The sequence below is a fragment of the Pelodiscus sinensis genome, chromosome 1 (genome assembly GCF_052426305.1).
Source record: "Pelodiscus sinensis isolate ZL-2025 chromosome 1, ASM5242630v1, whole genome shotgun sequence".
In the NCBI taxonomy this organism is placed as follows: domain Eukaryota; kingdom Metazoa; phylum Chordata; order Testudines; family Trionychidae; genus Pelodiscus; species Pelodiscus sinensis.
In genome coordinates, this window is record NC_143052.1 from 149464154 (window position 1) to 149486183 (window position 22030).

Consider the following 22030-nt stretch of genomic DNA (forward strand, 5'->3'; position numbering starts at 1 on the left):
AGGCCAGAAGGGATTAGCAGCAGGGACACTGTCCCTCTTGTGTCTTGGCCGTCCTTTCTGTATCAATGTCATTAGCACTTGGAACTGTGAGTCTCCTCTAGTGGCTTCTTAAATGGATGCTCTGCTAGCAGGTCTGCAGCCAAAGCACTCTCTGCATATATCACTCTCCCCTCTCTGTGTATGATTCTCCCGTTCTTGGAGAGGGACCTACTGTAGCCTGGCATTACACCCGTCTCCTATGCCAGCACTGGCAGGGCTGGGTGGGGAGCCCAGGGCTGGAATAGCAGGGGTGCTGCAGGGCAGGACTGAGGTGCACTGGCAGAGCTGTGTGGGGAGCCCAGGGCTGGAATAGCAGTGGGCTGCAGGGCAGGAATGAGGGGCACTGGCAGAGCTGTGTGGGGAGCCCAGGGCTGGAATAGCACGGGGTTGCAGGGCAGGACTGAGGGGCACTGGCAGAGCTGTGTGGGGAGCCCAGGGCTGGAATAGCATAGGTGGGAGCCAGTGTTCCCTGTAAGCTCTGCGCTTGTGTGGCTGCCTAACAGCGATTCAACTGATTAGCAGAGTGCCCTCAGCTGGGAATTTTGTTTCTGCTGTTGGTGCACACTGGCACATAACATTTATTCCAAAAAAAGATTAGAGGGGACATTGGTGGGAGCCAAGGTTCCCGCTAAGGGCAGCAGAGCTCTGCAGCTGCTTAATCAGCCCTGCCCAGCCAGAGGCTCAGGGCTCCGTGGACGGAGCTGATTAAGCAGCTGCAGGGCTGTGCAACCTTAGAGGGAACCTTGGTAGGAGCTGCAGCTTGGTAGTGAGGAACGTTGGCTGAGCTTTGTGGGAAAACAAGGATCCCAGCCCCATCCCTCCTTTCAAGCAGGTATCTTCCCTGTGGTAGCTTGTATAAGTCAGCCCATGTCTGTGCTGCCAAAACAGGCATATTGTTCCCTTGGGTTACCAGCTTACATGTTAATGTTAGTTAACTTATAGTTCTGGATGGCACTATAAACACACAGAAACTTTAGTTCAGCTGCTCTCCTCCCCTCCCTAGCAAACATTATAGATTTTCATTGAACTGCTGCACTTTTGTACTCCACACAGGGTTCCAAGAAATGGACCTTCATTACAGCGTATGCAGGATAGGGGGCTGGCAATGCAGGCAAGGCAAGGCAGAGCCTGGGCAGAAGGGACGAGGCAGGGCTGGGCTTTCACCCGCTGCCCATGTTACTCAGGAGTCCATTGGCCTGCATCAGACCTAGTTCCAGCCAGTTGCAGGTCCTGGTGGGGACATCTGCCAGGTCTCTTAAAGACGTGCTTTACGATAGTCCCTGAGGTGTGTGTAGGTGCCCATGTGTCTGTCTGGCCTTATTTGCACCTGTTTGTCTGGGAGCAAGGAAGAGGCAGATGCTAGAAGTCTGTTTGCTCCTGCATATGGATCTCTAGCCAAGACTGGTAGGCTCAGAAACAAGTGGAGCCTGAGGTCAGGTGTGGGGCTAGAGCCACGTGGCAAGAAAGTTGTGCTTTGGCCCCATACATGCTAAAGAAGGTTGCTGACGATGGTACTTGGAAAGCTGAGGGGATCCCATCCGAGATGAAATCAAAACGATCCAGTTCTAACAGTTATTTTACTAACCAGGTCCAACAAATACAAGGGCTTGATAATACCCAAACAGCAATTTCTAAATCTCAAGGAGTGTGTAACTGAAACATCGATCTGCCATCTGGTTCCCTTAGAAGTAGGTGATGTAGAAATGGAACATTTATTCTAATTACTGCACCCCGGTGCTTCAGGCCCAAAGTATAAAGCAAGGCGTAGCCTTCTGGGCACAGCTGGCGACTGGAGTCACCTGTCAATTACACCAGTTTGTACCAATCTAACTCCAAGAGCCTTGGGAACAGCCAGTGTGCACCTATGAGCGTTGAAGTCCAAAGCTAAGCGAGGCTACTGCTGTCCCCAGAATTGATTCCAGATGATTGTTGCTTACAGGAGAGAGGTGGTTGCCTCTGACAGGTAGTTTAAGCTTGCTGAATGCTTGGAGGTGCTCATTTAATAAAGGGGAGGGGGGCATTAACACAGCTTTCACTGAGTTCTCTGTTGTTTTATGTGCTGATTTGTAATTTGCTTTGTAAGGTGGGGATTTTTGAAGGAGCCTAAGGGGGTTTGCCCTAATGGGGCACCTAATTTATTCAGGCTGCTTTGAAAACCCAAGCCTTAAAATTTAGGTTAAGTGCAAAACCTACAATCCCCCTGGTCAGGCAATGGGCCAAATTAATGCCAAGATGGGAACAAGACACTTGCAATGCCTGGGCTTTTAACATTTAAACTTGTAACTCTTCACATTATAGGAATTTTTTGGTGCACGTCTGCATTTGTATTTGTATATCTGCATGTGTGTATCGGCACATCTGGCTGCATTGGGGCTTCTGCATTAGTGTGTCTGCAGGTGCCTTTGTGTTGGTGTGTCGATGTGTGTCTGCAGATGGCAGGGATGTGTCCGTGTAGATAATTATGAGAATTTTTATTTGTCTGAGATATAAATAAAAGGAATTTAGGATAAAATGAGAAGCCTGAAAACAGCATTTGGTCTTCGCTGCTTCCTCTTTGCATTCGACTGTCTCCCTGGCAGTGAAGTCACTTTGTAGTAATAACTCCCTGGTGCTGTATGTATGCACGTCTCTGTGTTTACATTGGTGTAGGGTAACTCTATGCACTGCACACACAGTCCCCTGCTCCCTTGTCACCTTTGTTAAGTTTGATTGTCAGAAGGAGTTGTGTGTATTTTTCCCCAGCTGTAGCCCTGCAGGTGCCACTTAGCCTGGCAGAATGAATCTTTGTCTTTTATTTGCCTCCTGCATCATGGGCATTCAGGGCCAAAGAGCAGCTGACAGCATTGCAACACTCCGGGCGCCGGCAGCTCCGGAAATGTGGGGCAAGGTGGCAAAGTGAGAGTGGCATGTAGAGCAGCTCAGCGAGGAGGGCGGGAATCAGGCAGTACACTGAATTCATATACTGCACATCCAGATGCAGAGAGGTACCCTAGGCAAGAGAATGCGTTTGGATCTCTGGTATTGCCTAGTGCCGTCTTCTAAAATCACACCATGCAGATTAGCAGCACTCATGGACTGTGTCCTGGACTAGCAGGATGTGGTGCACTTCAGAATTGTGGTTCCTTGGTAGAGTGGTTGGTGACTGGAATACCAGAGAGGTGGGGGCTGCTGGGCAGGAGTGAGGGGCACTGGCAGGGCTGTGTGGGGAGCCCAGGGCTGGGATAACAGGGGGTTGCAGAACAGGAGTGAGGGGCACTGGCAGAGCTGTGTGGGGAGCCCAGAGCTGGGATAGCAGGGGGGCTGCAGGACAGGGGTGAAGTGCACTGGCAGAGCTGTGAGGAGACCCCAAGGCTGGAATAGCAGGAGCTGCAGAACAGGAGTGAGGAGAATTGGCAGAGCTGTGTAGGACAATCAATGGCAGGGTTAACAAGAATCCTGATTCCTCCTACAGAGCAGGTATCTGTTTCATGGCTGCTTTGGTAACTTTTATGTCTACACTGCTAAAACAGACATATTCTTAGCTCAGGTTAGCTAACCCAGGTTAGTTAACTTGGGTTAAAAGAGTAGTGAAGTTCTGGCAATTTAACTTTTAACACTAATTATTAGCAGCTTGAGGAAAACTCTCCAGGGCAGCCTGGGGTTGAACTTGAGCTGGCAATCGGAGTTCAAACTTGGTTCTCATGTCTTTGACGCTGTTTGAACCTGGGGTAGCACATCTTCTTTGCAGTGTAGATGTACTCTTAGCATGCGGTGGTTGCTTTGCTTTCCATTTGGATGGTCATTATTCCAAGTCCGGCTCACATTCAGAGCTGAAGGAATAAGCCCCATGTTCTTTTTTTTGTGACTCTCACAAACCAACTGGGAAATTCTTAAATATGTTCTTTATTCAAAATTATTTTCACATTCCAAAAGGAAAGAATTATGCATGTAAGAATGATTTTAGTATTTTTACTAGTCTACAGGTTTATGATGATGCACTTGGCTTCAAATATTAACAGTTGTGCTATGCTAGTTGGTTACATAACACATGATGTTCTTTCATTTCCCTGATTGGATGACTTATGTAACTAATCCTGCAGCACAAATGTCAAGGTTTCCAACAACCATTTCTGTTGGCGAATACTCAGGTGTAGAATCCCCTTTTCCTGTGTAGTTTTGTCAGCGGGGTTGAGTGCTTGCCAGTCTGCTGACGGTGAACTTGGAAGAGTTGTGAATATGACTGAATCCATATTCTGTTCCACATATTTGTGGACAGCTTTTCCTTTCTATTTGCTAGGCTCGTAAGGATTGCCTCATCATACTACCCTGGGCATCACTGAACACCCTGCCTCCCAGCAGTAGGGTGAGAGCATATGTCACCAATGGCTGGGTTCTTTAGACCCTTAAAAAGGGGGAAATGTATCTTTGCTCTGTGTTGCGCCAGTTGAAACTTCAAGGTAGCTTATGGGATTAGTGCTAAGTAAATTGTGTCACTACGGTCCAGTCTGGGTGAAACAGAGCATGCGACCATGATATTAGGGTAATGGATGCAATCTCCTGGCCTGCGTAAATAGAAGGGACCATTCTTGGCTATTGGCATTATGGCTAATACTATCTGGCCATCCCTGAGCAATAAGTTTGCTTGTTGCCTCGGTGTTGCGAAGAGAGGGTGAATGCCTGAGGGGAGGTCGTGCCTGCTAGCTCCTACCTAGCTCTGTTCTTTCAGCGTCGGGAGCCATTATAATCACATTTCAAAGCATTAACATTTCTTTCCACGTGCAAAAACTTTCCTGTTCATACTGAATTTTGTTGAGAAAAAATGAAGGGCTAATTGCATGTCTCCTTTATCATGAAGTTATTTCTCTCTCTCTCTCCCATCACCCCCTGGTTCAAACTTTTTGTGGTTGGTTTCCCTTTTGGGCAGCATCAGAGCTGCCAACTATCTCACTGGGAGGTGGGTTTTCAAATGCCACTCCTCATCTCTAGGACAGCTTAGCTTCTCTTTCAGATTTTCCCCTGTTTTCAGATGGGCCCCATTATTTTCAAAGGGACAGAAGCCAGAATGTCCTCAGTTAAGATGGCTGCCATTTCAGCTTTGGCTTTTGCAATGGCTCCATTTTGCAAAGCACTGAGGGAACCACGTCACCTTGTTAGGCCTGTGGTGGCTGGAAAGGGACTGCTGTCTCCATCTCAGGGTTAGTGCCATGCCACACTCATGTACAGTGCTGTGTGAAAGGGTTGTCAGTGCAAGAGTGCTAGAAAGAGGGCGAATGCTTGAATTTTGTGTCCCTTTCTTTTCAGGTCTGGTGAGCCCCCTCGAGGTGTCAGTGAGCTCGGGGAGTATCCAAGTTGCTCGGGGACAGACAGCAATCCTGCCCTGCACTTTCACCACTAGCGCTGCCCTCACTAACCTTAATGTCATCTGGATGGTCATTCCCCTCTCCAATGCCAACCAGCCGGAACAGGTACCAGTGTTCATTGGAACATGGAACTTTCTGCATCTTTCCCTTCCCTTGTCCTATCCATACCACTTGAGCAGGGGGGTGTATGATGGGTGTGGGTTGTCTGATGACCCTTCTGGATTCTAGTTCACAAAAACTGTGTAGCATCTAGTTGTCTGCATTAGCGTGCCCAGCCCTTGACTCAGGATAGGTGTCACTGAAGACAAGGCCTTCTTGTTGCCCTGGCTCTGGAAGGGCTCAGCAGTGGAGCAGCAGTGTGATGTAGCTCCAGATTGAGGATGTTTGACAGAACTCACTGTGCCTCGAGGGGCCATTCCATTTAGCTGTGTTGCCTTCTATGACCAATATTGACTCTTTCCTTTAATATCATTGTATCTCCAGTTGCCATCCAATTGTCCCTGCCATCCAATGTGCCCTGTGTTCCTTCCTCACACCTTGTTTCTAATTCTTTCCCACTGCCTCATTCAGCAGCCCTCTTGTATCCCGTCTCCTTAGTTGTTCTGGTTTGACTTGTACACTGGGCAGGTGTGCGGTGTGCCGTGAGCGGTTGTGTGTTCTAGGTATTCTATAGATAGGATGGGGCACTGAGAGGATGGTCCTGTGATGTGGGGACTTGGAGGTGGCTCTGGAGGATCTGGAAGCAGTTGGAGACTGAAGCTGAAAGGAAGATTGATCCTTTTGCACTGGGGTTCTGGAATATTTCCATTCTGCAGAGCACTTCTTAGGAGTCAGATGTTCTCACGGGCCCACCTGCTCTCCTAACACCCCACTGCTTGTTGCTTGTGAGGTTTTGTTCTGACGGGCACCAGGAGGGCCTCAAGATGTGTGTGGAGGCCCAGAGACCATAGTCTGAGGACCACTGGGCCCTATGCTCAGACTGCTACTAAACCTTAGAAAACATTGTTTGGAAATTCACTTGTCCCAGATCAGCTTAGGCACTAGATGTTCAGTTATGAATTCTGGAATCCAACAGTGAAAAGTGTCTGGTTTTCACCTGTGCATGTTGTTGTACCACCTGTCTAAGTAGTCTCTTATTTCCTGGTGGTGAGCAGTGTTCCTTCTAAGATTTTCCATACATGAGCAGAGAGAGTTTCATCTTGTGCACCAGTATTAAATTCTTGTGCGCTTGTGCGGATATGTGCCACTGTGGCAGGCACCCAAGTTATTAACAAATATAATATTTATAAAACGTTATGGAAGGAAGACTATTAAGATTCATGAAAATGGAGCTCCAGTACTTTACATGAAAATATAATGCCCAGAAATATTCCAGTATGTGCCAGACTAGACAGATAACCTTTTCTCCTTGTAAAACCAAGCCTAAAATAAACTGTCAGATAAGATCTGAACCCCGTTTCCACTGCCCTATGTCAGTCAAGCCCTTCATATTGATAATATGAAGAAAATGAGATAGGGAGAAAGTTGGCATGCAGTGAGGGCACAAATTAGACAAGAATAAGTTAAAAATGGAAAGTGTAGAAAAGGGGGAAATAAATAAGGGGAAAATGGAAGTGAGAAGATGAGAGAACAAAAACCAGAGTTAGAAAAAGAGGATGAAGTAGGATAAGAGAGTCAGGAAAAAGGGAAACAAAAAATTATTAGAAAAATTACACCAAAAATGATGTATGTCGCAGGGGAAGGAAAGATGGAAAGGAAAGAAAGTTGAAACCGGAGGGGTTCTGAGCCAGGGTGACGGAGCACTTGGGAAGAGAAGGTCTCTTGACGGAGTATTGGAAGTAAATATTAGCTCTTCGAGGTTCACATAGGGATAAATACTATTTTCACAGTCCACCCAAATCGCTTCTCTGGACTCCCCCTTTCTGTTTCAATTAACCTTCAAACACTGCAGGGTTGGGACGGGGAAAAGAGCAACAGGGGGAAGCCTCCTACCTGCAGCCCCATCAGTTACTTTGGACCCTGCCTGTGTCATTAACAATCAGCAGCGAGGTCTGTTCCGGGCGGGGGGCGGGGGGGAAGGGGGAAGGGAGGAGCAGGTGGAGGCAAGTCCGGCACTGCTGGTGGCTGTGTCATGCGTACAGTGGAGGTGCAAGGGCGGGATCCTGGAGCAGCAGACTAATAACTCCAGTTCTCTCCCCCTCCCCCCATTACCCTCTTCCTTTTCCCAAACCAAACCACCCATGCACTCACCCGCCACTCTCAGCCGCTAGGGCACCTTCCTGCCACCACTCCTGGCCCCCTTTGCGGGAGAACCGTGCAATGGTTGAAGCTCAGGGCTGCTGCTGGAGCTGGAACAGGGGCTGTGAGGAGGCTGCCCCAGCAGGGAAAGCCTTATGGCACCCGGGCTCCAGCCGTGCCACCCACCACATAGCCTCACCTACCGCCAGAGCAGGAATGCACCACACCACTCACCTTCCAGCAGGAAAGCGAGTGCTGTGGCACAGCCCTGGGAAGGAGATGGGCAGGCATAGAATGGTCTGTGCACGGCCGCGCAGGCGCACACCTTAGAGGGTGGTGAGGTTAATTGTGAGGAACTGAACAGGCACCTGCAAATTGTGCTAAGGCATCTCCACCGAGGGGAGAGCTAAAGTGACGGTGGCTGCGCCCCGCTCCTCAGTACCTGTTTCCAACAAAACACTCAGGCTTGTCTCTTGGAAACAGCTATGGAGAGTCACTAGCACAGAATCCATCCCTCCTGGTGGATTCTGACCATCAGATGAGGAGGAGGTGGATACTCCAGATCCAGCCATAGAAATAAACTTAGAAATCTGGCACATGGTTCTCTCTTCTCCGTGGCAATCGGAGTGTGTTACTGACACACAGCCTCTGCCTCTGAGGCCACTACTGACTTCCTGCTTTATCACAGGACAGTCCCCCTTTAGAGGGACTCTGCTATCAGGCACAGCCACATGGGAGCTACTGTCAATTTGGTTTCACTGCAGTCCATTGGGCGCTGGCCTTTTCTGATTTGCCCCTCATGGTAATATACACTTTGCTTCTTCACACCAGCCAGTACAGAGAGATGTCTGATCCTTCTTTCTTTTCTAGGTGATTCTCTACCAAGGGGGGCAGATCTTTGGTGGTGCACCCCAGTTCTATGGGCGAGTGGGGTTTGCAGGGACAATGCCAACCACCAGTGCCTCCATTTTCATCAACAACACCCAGCTGTCGGACACTGGCACGTATCAGTGTTTGGTCAACAACCTTCCAGACCGAGGCGGCAGGAATATTGGAGTCATTGGACTCACCGTCTTGGGTGCGTGTATTGGGGAGACAAGGGAGTTCTCTCTCTCTCTCTAGTAGGGGGTGCATGGAGAACAAGACAGTCTGGGGGCTTTGAGGTGTGACCTGGAAACACTGGGGGTAAGTCATAAGGGGGAGGTTGATGGCTCTACTGGGAAGTATGGGAGGATATCTTGTACATAAATAAATGGAGATTGTCTATCTCCTAGAACTGGAAGGGACCTTGAAAGGTCATGGAGTCCAGTCCCCTGCCTTCACAGCAGGACCAAGTACCATCCCTGACAAATTGTTGCCCCAAATGGCCTCTGCAAGGATTGAACTCACAATCGTGGGTTTAGCAGGCCAATGCTCAAACCACTGAGCTATCCCTACATATTGGGGGAATAAAGGACTTTTGGGGCTATGATATGAGGTGTTTTGGGAAATGTATTGAGGGAATGAGGGTGTTTTGGGAACAGATATATTAAAAGGGGTCATGATAGTAGCAACAGGAGGATGGATTGGACCTATGGTCCTCAACTCTAGGTTCTTTCCTTAAAAGTGGCCTGTATTGAGTCTTTGTAGTAGTTATAAACCCCCAATAATGCACTTGGCCCATGTACCATGACTGTTTCATGGAGGCAAATGTTTTCTTGTCCTCAGCCCATAACCAGCACACATGCTGTGGAGCAGGAGGATTTCATGAAAGGAGTTCTCTCGTTATTCCAGCCAGGGAACTGCAGATGGGTCAAATGCAAAGTGGCCATGACAAAGTCAGCAATGTGACACTTTTCTTTTTCACACCAGAGCCTTAGTTGGGATTTTGGTTCTGTTAGTATCTCTCTTTTATTGCCTTTCAGCTGCCCGCTGTAGACTACATTGGTGACCCTGCTTTCCTGGACCTGGGGCCATGCTCACAGGCAGCTGGTGAGCAGCAGGAGCCCAGGTCATTTGTCGAATGGGCCTCCTGACATGCTGATTCTCTCCTCTCTGCTCTCCTTGCAGTCCCTCCGTCTGCTCCTCTCTGCGGAATTCAGGGGTCCCTGGATGTTGGCAGCGATATCACCCTGAGCTGCAACTCAGAAGAAGGCATCCCTCGGCCGACATACCTCTGGGAGAAGTTGGACAATGCCCCCCGGCTGCCCCCGACAGCCACACAAGGTGTCCACTCTGTTGTTTATCTTCCTCTTCCCCACGTGGCTAATGTGGCTTGGGTTTGTCTGCGCTGCCAGTAATGACACAATGTTGGGAGTATACCGAGTCCCTGCCATAGGCACTTGTTCCCTAAGAAGGCTCCCCGTGGAGAGTAAAAGGGTGACTTGGCAGCTGTAGTGTCTTGGTTGCCCTCTGGTGGCCATTTTCCACTATTGTGTTTCTTCATATAGGAAATGCCTCTTGGGCTACAACTGCTCACCAACAATAACAAGAAGATGGTCACGGGTCGCTATTGATTTGGGGGGGGGGCTCCCAGATTAACGCACCTACCAAAGCAAACTCAAAGAGCCAATGGCTAGAAAGTGGGGAAAGGTAGCCTGAGGGTCACGCAAAGAATCAGGCAACCTCTTGGCTGTGTAGTCTTACCCCTATGCCCCAGTGTGGTGTTGAGGAGTGTTGTATTGCTGGAGGAGCTGTCTTCCAGATGTGAAATCAAGCCAAGGTTCTGACATTTTCTGTTCTGAAAAAAATCCATGGTACTGCTCATCAGACACAGAAGTCAGTCTTGATGTTATGGACAAATAGCAGCCTGTGTACTTCTAGTCTTCTACCTTAACATACTCCACAGTTTCATTTAGTATGGAATCCTTTGATTTCTGTATAATACAGCAGTGAGAGGTATTAGAAGAGCTGTGTGGGCAGCCTGTGGCTAGAATACCGTGAGGGTGGGGAGGACTGCAAGTCGGGAGTGAGGGGCATTGGCACTGGCTGTGTGCAGAGCCCAGGAATGGAATAGCAGAGGAGGCTGCAGGGCAGGATTGAATTCATGGGGAGAACTATGTGGTGAAAGTTGCACATTCTTTGCTTGTATGTTGCCTGGCTCTCTTCTCTTGCACCATATCAGCTCAAAGCCTTAAGGGACAAAAGTTAATCTACAAAAAGAAAAAGGAAACATCTCCTGTAAGATCATTAAAACCTAATCTTGTGTGTGTGTGTGCGTGTGTGTGCATGCATGAGCGTGTGTGTGTTTGCATGCGTGTGTTTCCATCTTAAATAAATTAGGAAATAACCTCATCTCTTAAGCGTCTCACACCAGAATTCTCTATTTGCTGGATTGGCCTTTTCATGGTTTTCTGAGAGAGTTATGTACAAATCCTTCTTTTTCCCCGGTTTGTCTAGACCAAGTCCAGGGCACGGTCACCCTCCGGAATATCAGCACTGGTTCCTCAGGTCTTTACCAGTGCGTGGCTTCTAATGCCATTGGAACCAGCACCTGCCTCCTGGACCTGCAAGTCATTGCACGTAAGTACATCCCACTGAGAGGTTTGGACTTGCAGTTGAACTTTGCTCTGGTAACCAGTGTCACCATGTATACCCTGAATCATCACACCTCTGTTGTCTAGCACCATAGTACCCACAACTGTAGAGATGGAGACCCATCTGGGCAACCACATTCTTCCCTACCTCAAGTCATTAGAGCTCCAGGTTGCACCCACATTCTGATTTCTTCCTTCCTTCATTGTTCCATGTCCCCCACAGCTCATCCCCGGAGTGTCGGCCTGATTGCTGGAACTGTTGCCACGGGTGCCGTCGTGCTCGTTGTTTGCATTGTCTTGGTGGCCGTGGCACTGGTTTACTGGAAGAACAAACACAAGGAGGAAGAAGAGGAGGAGATTCCCAATGAGATAAGGTTGGGCTCAGGGCAGACAGATGGTCCCAGCTGGCTCCGAGTAGTCTTAGCTCCTCTCCCCCCACATCCTGCTGATCCCATTGATGTTCACTGAGGCTGACAAGAGCACCTGCATCCATAAAATGGAGGCAAATGATGGAGATAGCAAATTTCTGGGTGGGTGGAAGAGGTCTGAGTTCTCGTAGGGATGTGCAGGGAGAGCTCTGCATACTCTGTCTTTACACTAGGGGGATGGGACAACAGTGGCTACGTGGGGACAGGGAGATCAGAACTAAAGGGCTGAATGTGGGTGTAGGACAAGGGAGGCATTCTATGCCATGGTCCCAAACAGCAATAGGGGAGGGCTCTGGGTAAATATAGGAGACACTTTGTCCAAGCTTACAGCCATGGCGTGTGTGTACACACACACACACACACACACACACACACACACACACACACACACACCTGCTTCCCATGGGATTTTTGCCTCAGTGGCACGATATGAGCAGGCGGAACAATTAACAAAAACTAAGATGAGAGTCAGAACAGGGGATATGTGAACAGGCTGGGATGGTGTACTTGGTCACTGTGTGCATCTCCAAGCACCGGTAATCACCACTACCACTAGAGCTGTGTGAGCAACCAATTTTTTGGTAGGCTAGTCATTATGGAAAAAAAAATCCCACTTTGTTTCAGTCTCCCTCTATCTCACTCACAATTTTTTTTGATGTGCTAAAAAATTCAAATGATTCATTTTGGGTCAAACAAAACATTCCATTTTGGCTTTCAGCATTTTAAAAAGTGTTTCAGCATTTTAAATTAAAATAAAAAAATGTTGAAATGGGAATGCATTTCTGACTGAAAATGGAAAACAGAACCATTCATCTGCCTTCATTTACTTCTTCTAGCAGGTTCTAACTGCTCTGTGGAGGGAGGTGAGGGTTGCAAGTGGGTTCTAGGCAGGATTCTGATCTCCTACTCTCTCTCTCTAGGGAGGATGACCTACCACCGAAATGCTCAGCATCCACAAAAGCGTTCCATGGGGACGCATCCTCCTCGGAGAATGACACCCTCACCTCCTCCAACACTTACAACAGCCGTTACTGGAATGACCCTAAAGCCAATCACGCCACAGACTCCTTCACCCGCTTCAGCAACAACAATGACGTGCGCCAGCCCTTCTCCCGCTCTGGGAGCACCAACGCCCGCCCTGTCTATGCCAACGGAGGCCACCCATCCCCAGCTCCCCCCAAGACACTGGTGGTGACAGCCACCACTGCACCGTCCCCACAGGAGGTGGCCAGGAGCAATGGCTCAGTCAGCCGGAAACCCAGGCCTCAGCACACACGCTCCTATGCCGTGAGCCAGGCGACGCTGGAGCGGATAGGGGCTGTGCCTGTCATGGTGCCAGCCCAGAGCCGGGCAGGCTCCCTAGTGTAGAAAGTGAGAGAGGGCGTAAGAAAAGCAAGAAGCTATGGTACCAGATGGGGTGAAGACCTGGCCAAGAGACCTTCCTCTTCCTCTGTGAAACACGATGAAGGGGGAGAGCGCTTCTTCCTGGTGCAATACACTTTAGCCTACCAAGGCGATGGGCCTGCCCTTGCCACTCTGCCCTCGGGATCTCAGGGGTCTCCTCTGCACCAGCTGGATCTCACAGATGTGCCAAGACCACGGGAGGGGCGCCATGGGAACCAGGCCCAGGGATGCCTGTTTGTTCCTAATCCCTGCCTGTGGTGGGGCTTGGGGTTTTTGATTTCCGAAGGGTGGGCAAGCCGGGTGGGATTCACGAGGAGAGCTGGAAGGGGCAGAAGGAGGGGCCTTCCCAGAGAGGACATCGCTCTGCTGCTCAGGCCACCTCCGCCAGCCCTAGGACGGGTGACAGAATCGGAGAGGGGAGCGACGAGATGCTGGCCACTCCAGGCCAACTTCAAAGGGAGGAGGCAGAGACGGACCCACCAGCCAGAACAGAGTGGACGGGGCGGGGGATGGGCTCGGAAGGTCTTTTATTTATTTTTGTTTCCTTCTCTCCTCACACTGGACGGTTTCCTGCACTAGGTCTGGATGCTTCTGGAACCCCCTTCACCGTGTTAGAAACTGCTGCCGCCGGGGCCTCTTTCCCCCGGCAGCCGTGTGGAACGAGGCTGAGTTTCCTCAGAGGGGTCGCGGAATCGAGAGGGGGTGGGAAGCAGGTGACAGTTCCCGCAGGGCTGGCCCAACGCCCCCACGGCTGAAGAGCCGCACTGTTTCTGGGCATGCGGCTTGCCTTTCTCAACGGGCTGGGCCCAGCTTTGGCCTTTGCATGGCAGGTTCTCCCTACTGGGCTGTTTGGGGCTGGCCTGCATGGAGCCAGCATGGTGCTTGTTGAGCTGTGGGTGGGGGAACCCACTCGGAGGCACCACATTTACTCCTCTCTGCAGAATGCTGGGGTTGTCAGTGTCTGGTTTTAAATCCCGCTCTTCAGAAAGAGCAAAAGCGTGGGGGAGAGGGGCAGGCCCATGGGGCGGTGTTCCAGTTGTCTGCTGCTCTCCCTTGCCTCTTCCCTCCAGTCAGGGTGCTCGGGTCTCTGGGGCACCTCACACTGGCAGCTGTGCAGGGTGCTCTGTGGCCTCCATGCCACACCTGTGCACATACAGCCAGGTTTTTCTCTTGTGACTAAATAGCCTTAATCAAAGCTGAGGGTCCAAACCATTTGAAGGTCCTGCTGCTACAAGGGGGCTGGAGCCCAAGGGGCTGGATCCCGATGCCTCAAGGAGGGTGGCACCACAAACTGAGGTCCACGCCCACCTCCTTCATAATGCTGACACTGATATACCCCTCCCAACCCCACTAAAGCATCAGAGGCTCCCCCTTAGCACTAGGAAAGGGAGGCTACTATCCCCATCGCTGCTCCTGCATTCGGAGAGGGAGCTGTATAAATTAGCCACTCTCATCCTTGCATCCTCCCTTGCTTTCCTTTCCATATGGCACAGACGCTGCAGGGGCCATCTCTTTCGTGCTCTCGCAGCCACTGCTGGGAGTCTCCTGGACCCTGTGAGAGCACAGGCATTGCACTGAAGGCTGCCTGGGCTGCACTGGTTTTGACGCTTGGCTGAGATTTTTGTGCCTTCTTTGCTTAAAGAAAAACAAAAGCCAACCCACCCCATTGCTGCCCCGTCCTCCCCAGCTCTGTCCACAGACATTGCAAACATCCCCAGCACACCAGGTGCAGGGCTGTCTGGTTTACACACCGTTCACAGGGAGCAGTCTCCTGCTTGGAGGGGGAGAGTGGCTTTCAAAATCCTACGGTGGAAAAACAAAATCCCAACAAATTCTCTCTGCGTGTGCAACAACTCCGTGAGGTTTATAGGGATGCTGTCCCTGGGCAGCCCTGCTTTAGTGTTGGGGAAACTCTTTTGGTGACACCCTTCATGAGACTGTTCACTCCTCTCTTTGTTCTTTCTAATGGTCTAAAATTCAATAAAATTTTATTCATATAAAAAGGGAACATTGTTTTGCTGGCTTCTTTTGTTCGCCCTATTTCTGTTTGCCCTTGTTGAGGAAACTCTCCCCCAAAGGTGACTTGCCTTGGCCACGTGACAATTCTTGCCCCTTATTAGCTCATTAATGGGAACAAACATTTTGGGAAGGTTGTAAAATGGCTTCTGTTCCAACCTCCTATTTTGCTTGCTCATAGCTCTGACACATTCTCCCTTGGGATGTAAGTTACCAGGCCTGTGTGCTCCCTTTCTCGGCCCAAAGGTGAGTTTTAATTTCTTGCCGGTCTGAGGGAAATCGCTTTTGTTCTTTCTGAGGAGGGTTGATGGGCGGGAGGCGGGGGAGGGCATTTAAAACGTGTCACACCTTTTTCTCGCATGTATTGCAACACAGCTGAGCTTCATAACTTGAAACATGGCATGTTCATAGTCTTCACTGGAACTGACATGGGTTCTCATTCAGAGACTCCCACTGACTTCAGAGGGTCAGGAAAGAGGGGCAGCTGCCCCACGGCCTGAGATTTAAAAGGGCCAGGGGGCTCGTGGCCACAGCCAGAGCCTTGGGCTCTTTAAAATCACCAATGGAGCCCCAGGCAGTGTAGGCTGGGTAGTGCTGAAGGGCTGGCTGGGGGAGGCTAGTCCCCATTTTTGTCCCTTTTGGGGGCCCAAAGCTGCCCCTCCCACCTTGTCCAGGGGCCAACAATTCTGTTGGCAGCCCTGCAAAGGGCTTTAGATCAGGCCTTAGGTCTGATGTTGGGGGAAAGCCGGTTCAGAAATTAACTAAAGTTCTGATCATGTGAACAGGGCATGGGAAATATTCATTGCTAGCGTGTATGAGGTTTTTGGCTTTCAATAGATGATTATAGTAGCCAACTGGTACCTATTAACTTGCTCAGTTCCTGGCTTAGCTATAGTGATAGAGATGTAGCCGTGTTAGTCTGGGGTAGCTGAAGCAAAATGCAGGACAATGTAGCACTTTAAAGACTAACAAGATGGTTTATTAGATGATGAGCTTTCGTGGGCCAGACCCACTGAGGAAGTGGGTCTGGCCCACGAAAGCTCATCATCTAATAAACCATCTTGTTAGTCTTTAAAGTGCTACATTGTCCTGCATTCTGGCTTAGCTATCGCAGCGTTGCTGCTGTACTATGTTTCGTTTTATCGGTCCTATTTTTTCCTTGAAAAAAACCAAGTCATAAAACCAAATTCCTTATGAATGAAGATAAGGATCCAAAAACGCTGTTAACTCAACCAGACTGATTTTATGTCTGTCCTTTACTTCATTTCAATGTTCAGCTTAAAATATTTCAGTTTGTTGTTGTTACCGATAGCCTTAATCCCGTATAGGATGCATGTATGCATTACAGTTGCTGGAATATTGCTCTTGGAACCTTAATTTTTGCATTTACTGACTTTTAGTTGTGTAACCCTGGTATTGCATAAATCCAGGAGTTTTTCCATTTTATACATGTTATAGCCCTTTAAGTATTATGATGCATTAGCCATTCTCCACCGTCAGCTCACTCTGGGTCAAATTCTGTAGATGACACTTTGAGTTGCTGCAATTTCTCCTTGTATTGCTTAGACTAAAGCAGCCATAGTATGAGTATATGTTGCATAAATAGGGAGGTCAAAGGACTACAGGAAGGCACTGACAGACTTCTCAGCTGTTCTCCTTAATCTCAGTTTTTATTTTAGATAAAATCTCTGGTTGTTATAGTGGCAAATAAAAGCTTGAAAACATGACTCGAGTGTAATCAATGCAGCAGTGTCTGCCTGAGTTTTCAAAGAGCCTGAAACAGTCACTTGACAGTACTACTTAGCATGATGTAAAATGTTAGGTATCACTTATACTTTAAGGGTACATCTACATCACATGCCTCTGCCGACAGAGGCATGTAAAATAGGCTACCCGACATAGTCAATGAAGCGAGGATTTAAATATCCCCGGCTTCATTAAAATAAAAATGGCTGCCGCGCTGTGCCGGTCCAGCTGATCGTCGACACAGCGTGCGAGTCAAGATGAGGATCGGTTGACAAGGGAAGCCTTTGTCGACTGCTCCCTTATGCCTTGTAAAACAAGGTTTACAGGAGCAGTCGACAAAGGCTTCCCCTGTCGACCGATCCTCATCTTGACTCGTGCGCTGTGCCGATGATCAGCTGAGCTGGCACAGCACGGCGGCCATTATTTTAATGAAGCTGGGGATATTTAAATCCCCGCTTCATTGACTATGTCGGGTAGCCTATTTTACATGCCTCTGTCGGCAGAGGCATGTAATCTAGACGTACCCTAAATGTCAACATGTTGTGCTATATCAGTGCTCATCACAGAATGCGAGAGCTACTGGTGTTGCCCAACATGGGGGCTAGCACAAGAAACTAGCTGTGAATAAGAGGAGAGAGGTATGGAAGGTGTAAACATTAAGACATTCAGACCTTTTAATGAAGCATGGCAAGAGAGCAGCAGGGGTCTACATCGTTTCATTTTCCTAAATGGGAGCTTGGTTTCAAAAGTTTGGGAAACATTGGTCTGCACATGTTATTCTCTGTTTATTTCCTTTCTGCACCAGAATCATGGTGAGACTCTGCCAGAGGTGGGAACAGGGCTGCAGGAGAAGCACTAACACTGGTTTGCAGTGTGGACTGCCAAAATGATGGCATAATAACAACATATTTCTAAACAATTGAGGGATGGACTTTAAGAAAATTAGGGCTAGATCCCTCATTCACATTGACTAACAACATACCCCACCAATAGTGCTATAACTGATTTTACCAGATAATTGTGGAAGGAAAATCCTTTTTACTGTGAACAGGGGTGTCAAAATCTGGCCCTCACTTGAGAATAACATTTTCAAGTTGTGATGCTTGTAGCCACTTGAGAGTGTCCAGTTTTTCCCAGAGTTTTCCATAGAATGAACCTCAAGGGTGGGATAGGAAACAGACACCCTGTCTCATCAAATGTGAGATTGTGGAAATTTTTCTCTTCCCAGATCATGCTGAAAAGTAAAAAAAAAAAAAAAAATCTCAACAAATGTTCATGAACTGAAAACCTGAAGGCAAAAAAATAAAGATTCAGGTCAATTGCAATATTGTTGTAATCGTTTCTACTTTGTTTAAATGTTAACCATTTGTTTAAAAAATATTTAATGTTAAAAATAAGCTTTCATGTAGAAAAGTGTCCAGATTGTACGCTTGGAACATTTCACAACTTGAGTCAAGAAATGCGTTGAAACTGAGCCTTCCAGCAAGCAGTTTTGGTTTTGCTGACACAGCATTTCTTTTTATGAACAAAAGCATTCTATTAAAAAGTGCCCCAAACCACTGACTTTGCCACTCACACATCTCGTCAGCCACTGCCAAAATCAGTGAGGACTTAACAGGAGAGTTTCCCATTACTGCAGTGCTCTTGCCTTGGGGGCGGGGTGCCTGCACAGAAGGTGATAGGTACCAGCAAGGAGTCTGATGCTGAGCTGTGTCCATGCTAGGCTAGCGATTAGCGCACAAGAGAGGACATGTAAATGACTGAATAAGCACTTAAGTCTGAAGAGATGGGCTGGAACACCAAAGCCGTGGCATTCTAGCACCATTTTCAAATGGCGTCCTCTCCCACAGTCTTTGCTTGCTTACTGTGATGCTGGTGGCAGGCACGTGTCTGTGAGGGTGAGCTGTGTGCCTTCTCCTGTTCACCAAGTGGTCACTGGTCACAAGGAGAAACACTGCAATCACCCAGAGTTGCTGCCTAATTCGTGCTTTCATCCCGCCTGGGAACAGATTTCTTGAAATCACACAGCACAGCAGAGGGAAGAAACACGCCTTGCTTGAAAGCATAGGGCACATTGCTAGGGCCATTGGTGGGCTCAAAAAGAAGTCTCTCTTCGGGGTGTGGACATATCCTGCGTTTATTAGCCCTGTGTTATTTAATATTGGGGCCTGATCCTGTAGAATCCCTGATGGGTATAGGACCTCTCCTGAATGTCAGGATTGGGCTGAGGTTAAGGTGACTAGCACCCTTCCACCTGCAACCAGTTTGAATGAAAACGTGGGTTGGCAGGATTTTGATCTAGCCTATGAACACAAAGAGCATGGAGGAGAGGAGATTAAGACCCGGCTTGCATGGAAAGCTGGCAGAAGATTCTTTGACAGGTCAGCTTCCGGCTTTGGATTTACGCAATCCTGCTGAAGAAGGGACAAGCGCAGCATTGACTAATTTCCAACTGACACTGTCTTATGGGAGAGCTGTTGTCACGCAGCCTGCCACATTAACAGCCGGAGACCCTGCTGTTTGTATATATTTCAAGTGTTACATTTCATAAAGCTGGGCCTGACGGGCAGAGTTTGGAACCAGACTTCCCCCATAGTAGCAGTGACTATAGAAACTGCCCTTATCTAGCACTTTGCTTTGGAGGATCTCAGAGTGCTGTGCCAAGCTGAGAAAGTAAGTATTGCCATCCTAATTTCACAAATAAGGAAACTGAGGCACGGAGCACACGCATGACCAGAGTTTGATGCCTTTGCCAAGCCCAGTCAGCTACCGTAGTTTATTTTCCAACCTAACCTGTTGCAAATCCATTGTCAGGAGAGAGGTTACTGTGGAATGACTCTACTATGTGGCTGGAAGCCAGTAGTGCTGGTCTGAGACAGGTGGTCCCTCCTTGGAAAGCAGGAAGTTGTGCATAAGGCAGTCCCAGGAAAATTATGTCCATAAGGTTTATTTGGCCTCTTTCTGGATTTGGGTGGGAGATTCAGATTTTTAAGCAGCTCTATGCTGACACCTGCTGGAAGTATGAGGAATTGTATCACATATGGATTCACCACCACAGCAGTGTGTGTGTGTGCGCGTGCGTGTCTGTATTCGTGCTAAGCTAGCTCATTGCCATTACCAGCTTCCCTTCTCATGTTGGGAGGATGCAGAATATTGCTCAGTTTTATTTCCTAGTGCAGCTCGTCTCCCTGGGCCCGGTAAGCACAGACAAGGTGAAGGTCCAAATCTGACCGCCCCAACTTTTTACACGGATGATTGTTTACCACTTGTGATTTACACAGGGCTAGCTCTCTGAAACAAGGGATGGGGAATGTAATGCCTCCTCCCCCTCTGAGCAAACCACTCCACCACTGAGCCTTTTCTCTGTAATGGCCTCACTGAAAGCACAGATATGAATGAACATCCCAAACCCTTATTGAGCACCACATCAGACCAGATTCTGAACTTTGCAGCTGAACTTAGCGTTGATGACTAATGGTAAGAATACCAATTTCCAAGGGCTGGATAAATAAAACCAAGTTGGCCCAGACACCCTCCAGTCTGTGTTGCTCACCAGCCATGTATACAGCTAGTGGGGCCATGGAAGGCCTGTTTTGGCCTTAGAGGATGGCGATGGGCCCTTTACAAAACAGATCTGCTAAATCACCCAGCATTGGCAGGAGCCTCCTGGTTTGAGGTACCACATAGGGAGGCAGTGTGGCCTAGGGGGTGGACCACTGGACTGAGATACAGGAGAACACGGTTCTATTTGTAGTTTGGACAGTGGCCTTCTGGGTGCCCTTGGGCAAACCACAGCGCTGCTCTGTGCCTCAGTTTCCCTATCTGTAAAACTGGGGGTGATGATACTAAAATCCTCTTTGATAAGCACTTTACAAATCTAATGAAAAGCTCTACAGAAGAGCTAGGTATTATTACTAACCAGTGTTTCTGGCTTTAAGGGAGCTAATTTTTTCTGTTTGTGCCCTTCCCCTTTAGTATGGGGAGGCAGGTGCTTTCTTTGATCACCCACTTTGTCTGAATCCTCCACATCTGCCATGGGAGAAGAGAGCACTAGGGCAGGATGGCATCCCCTTTATACAACTCTTAGGCTACATCTACCCTGGTGGCTTCTTGCGCAAGAACTCTTTTGTGGAAGAGTTCTTGTGCAAAAAATCTTCCACAAGAGCACGTCCACACTGCCATGTGCTTTTGCACAAGAGCATCCATGGCAGTGTGGACGCTCTCTTGCGCAAGAAAGCTCTGATGATCATTTTAACCATAGGGGCTTCTTGAGCAAGAAATTCATGTTGCCTGTCTACACTGGCCTCTTGTGGAAGAGCTCTGCGCAAGAGGGCTTATTCCTCGTGGGGAGAGGAATAACTCTTCCAGAAGAAGTCCTGTTTTGCAATGCTATACTGTAAATTTACTTGTACAAGAATGCTCGTGTAGTGTAGACAGCAGGCAAGTTTTTGCACAAGAACGGCTGTTCTTGCGCAAGAAGCTGCCAGTGTAGACATAGCCTTAGACTTGGTGCAGAGGTTGTATCCAGTTCTGGATCCAGAAGAGCTGGACACTAGAACAGGAGTAGAGTTCTGGTACAGATTTGATGGTGTGAGACTCAACTTCTCCTTATGAACTGCTGGTCACCAGAGGAAGAAATCTCACGAGTTCAACTGATCTCATAAAATTCCACCTGCATTTGAACTGGAATCAGAAAATAGACTCCTTTAGGTTTTGAATTAGAGCAGGAATCAATATTTCATATCTTGCTCATATGTGGGACCTGTTAGGTTTGATCTTGAGTGGTTATGGATCAATTTCCTAAAGAGATTTAGCACTAGAGGGGGTACTAGTTGGTTTCTGTGACAGCCCACCATATCATACTAGGGAATAGGAAAATCATTTCCTTATGCACCTATCTACAGTGTGTAGGAAAAAAGTTGCATGATCATGGGGGACTCTGCTTTGAGTGAGGTATTGAGGTCTGATAGTTTCCTAACAAAGTACTCGTGCAAGATCACCCACTGAGCTAGCAATTAAAATTGCAACCGCCACAAGGGAATCCTATAGCAGACCTTGTCTTAACAGATGGAGAGGCACTAATCCCAGAACTTGAAATTACGGCACCTAGATACTAATGATCATGGTTTGATGACATATATGATGTGCAAGCACAATAAAATCCAGTAAATTACATACATACACTTGATGCATTAATAGGGCCAGTTTCACAATTCTGAAAAGATTATGAACCAAATCAGCTGGGAAGAAGGATTTAATCAGAAAAGTGTGACTACCAACCGGGAATCACTTAAGAACACTGTAC

General features: G+C 48.3%; 1 protein-coding gene across 1 annotated transcript in view; it reads left to right on the forward strand.

Moving 5' to 3' along the window:
* IGSF11 (immunoglobulin superfamily member 11) overlaps nt 1-15017 on the forward strand; it is a 137525-nt gene extending 122508 nt beyond the window's left edge. Inside the window, exons 2-7 of the mRNA XM_075905949.2 lie at nt 5320-5483; nt 8487-8694; nt 9666-9821; nt 10995-11117; nt 11355-11505; nt 12480-15017. Coding sequence (XP_075762064.1) covers nt 5320-5483; nt 8487-8694; nt 9666-9821; nt 10995-11117; nt 11355-11505; nt 12480-12927 — 1250 coding nt within the window. The 3' untranslated portion in view covers nt 12928-15017. The remainder of the gene's footprint in view (nt 1-5319; nt 5484-8486; nt 8695-9665; nt 9822-10994; nt 11118-11354; nt 11506-12479) is intronic.
* Nucleotides 15018-22030: the final 7013 nt, after the last annotated feature.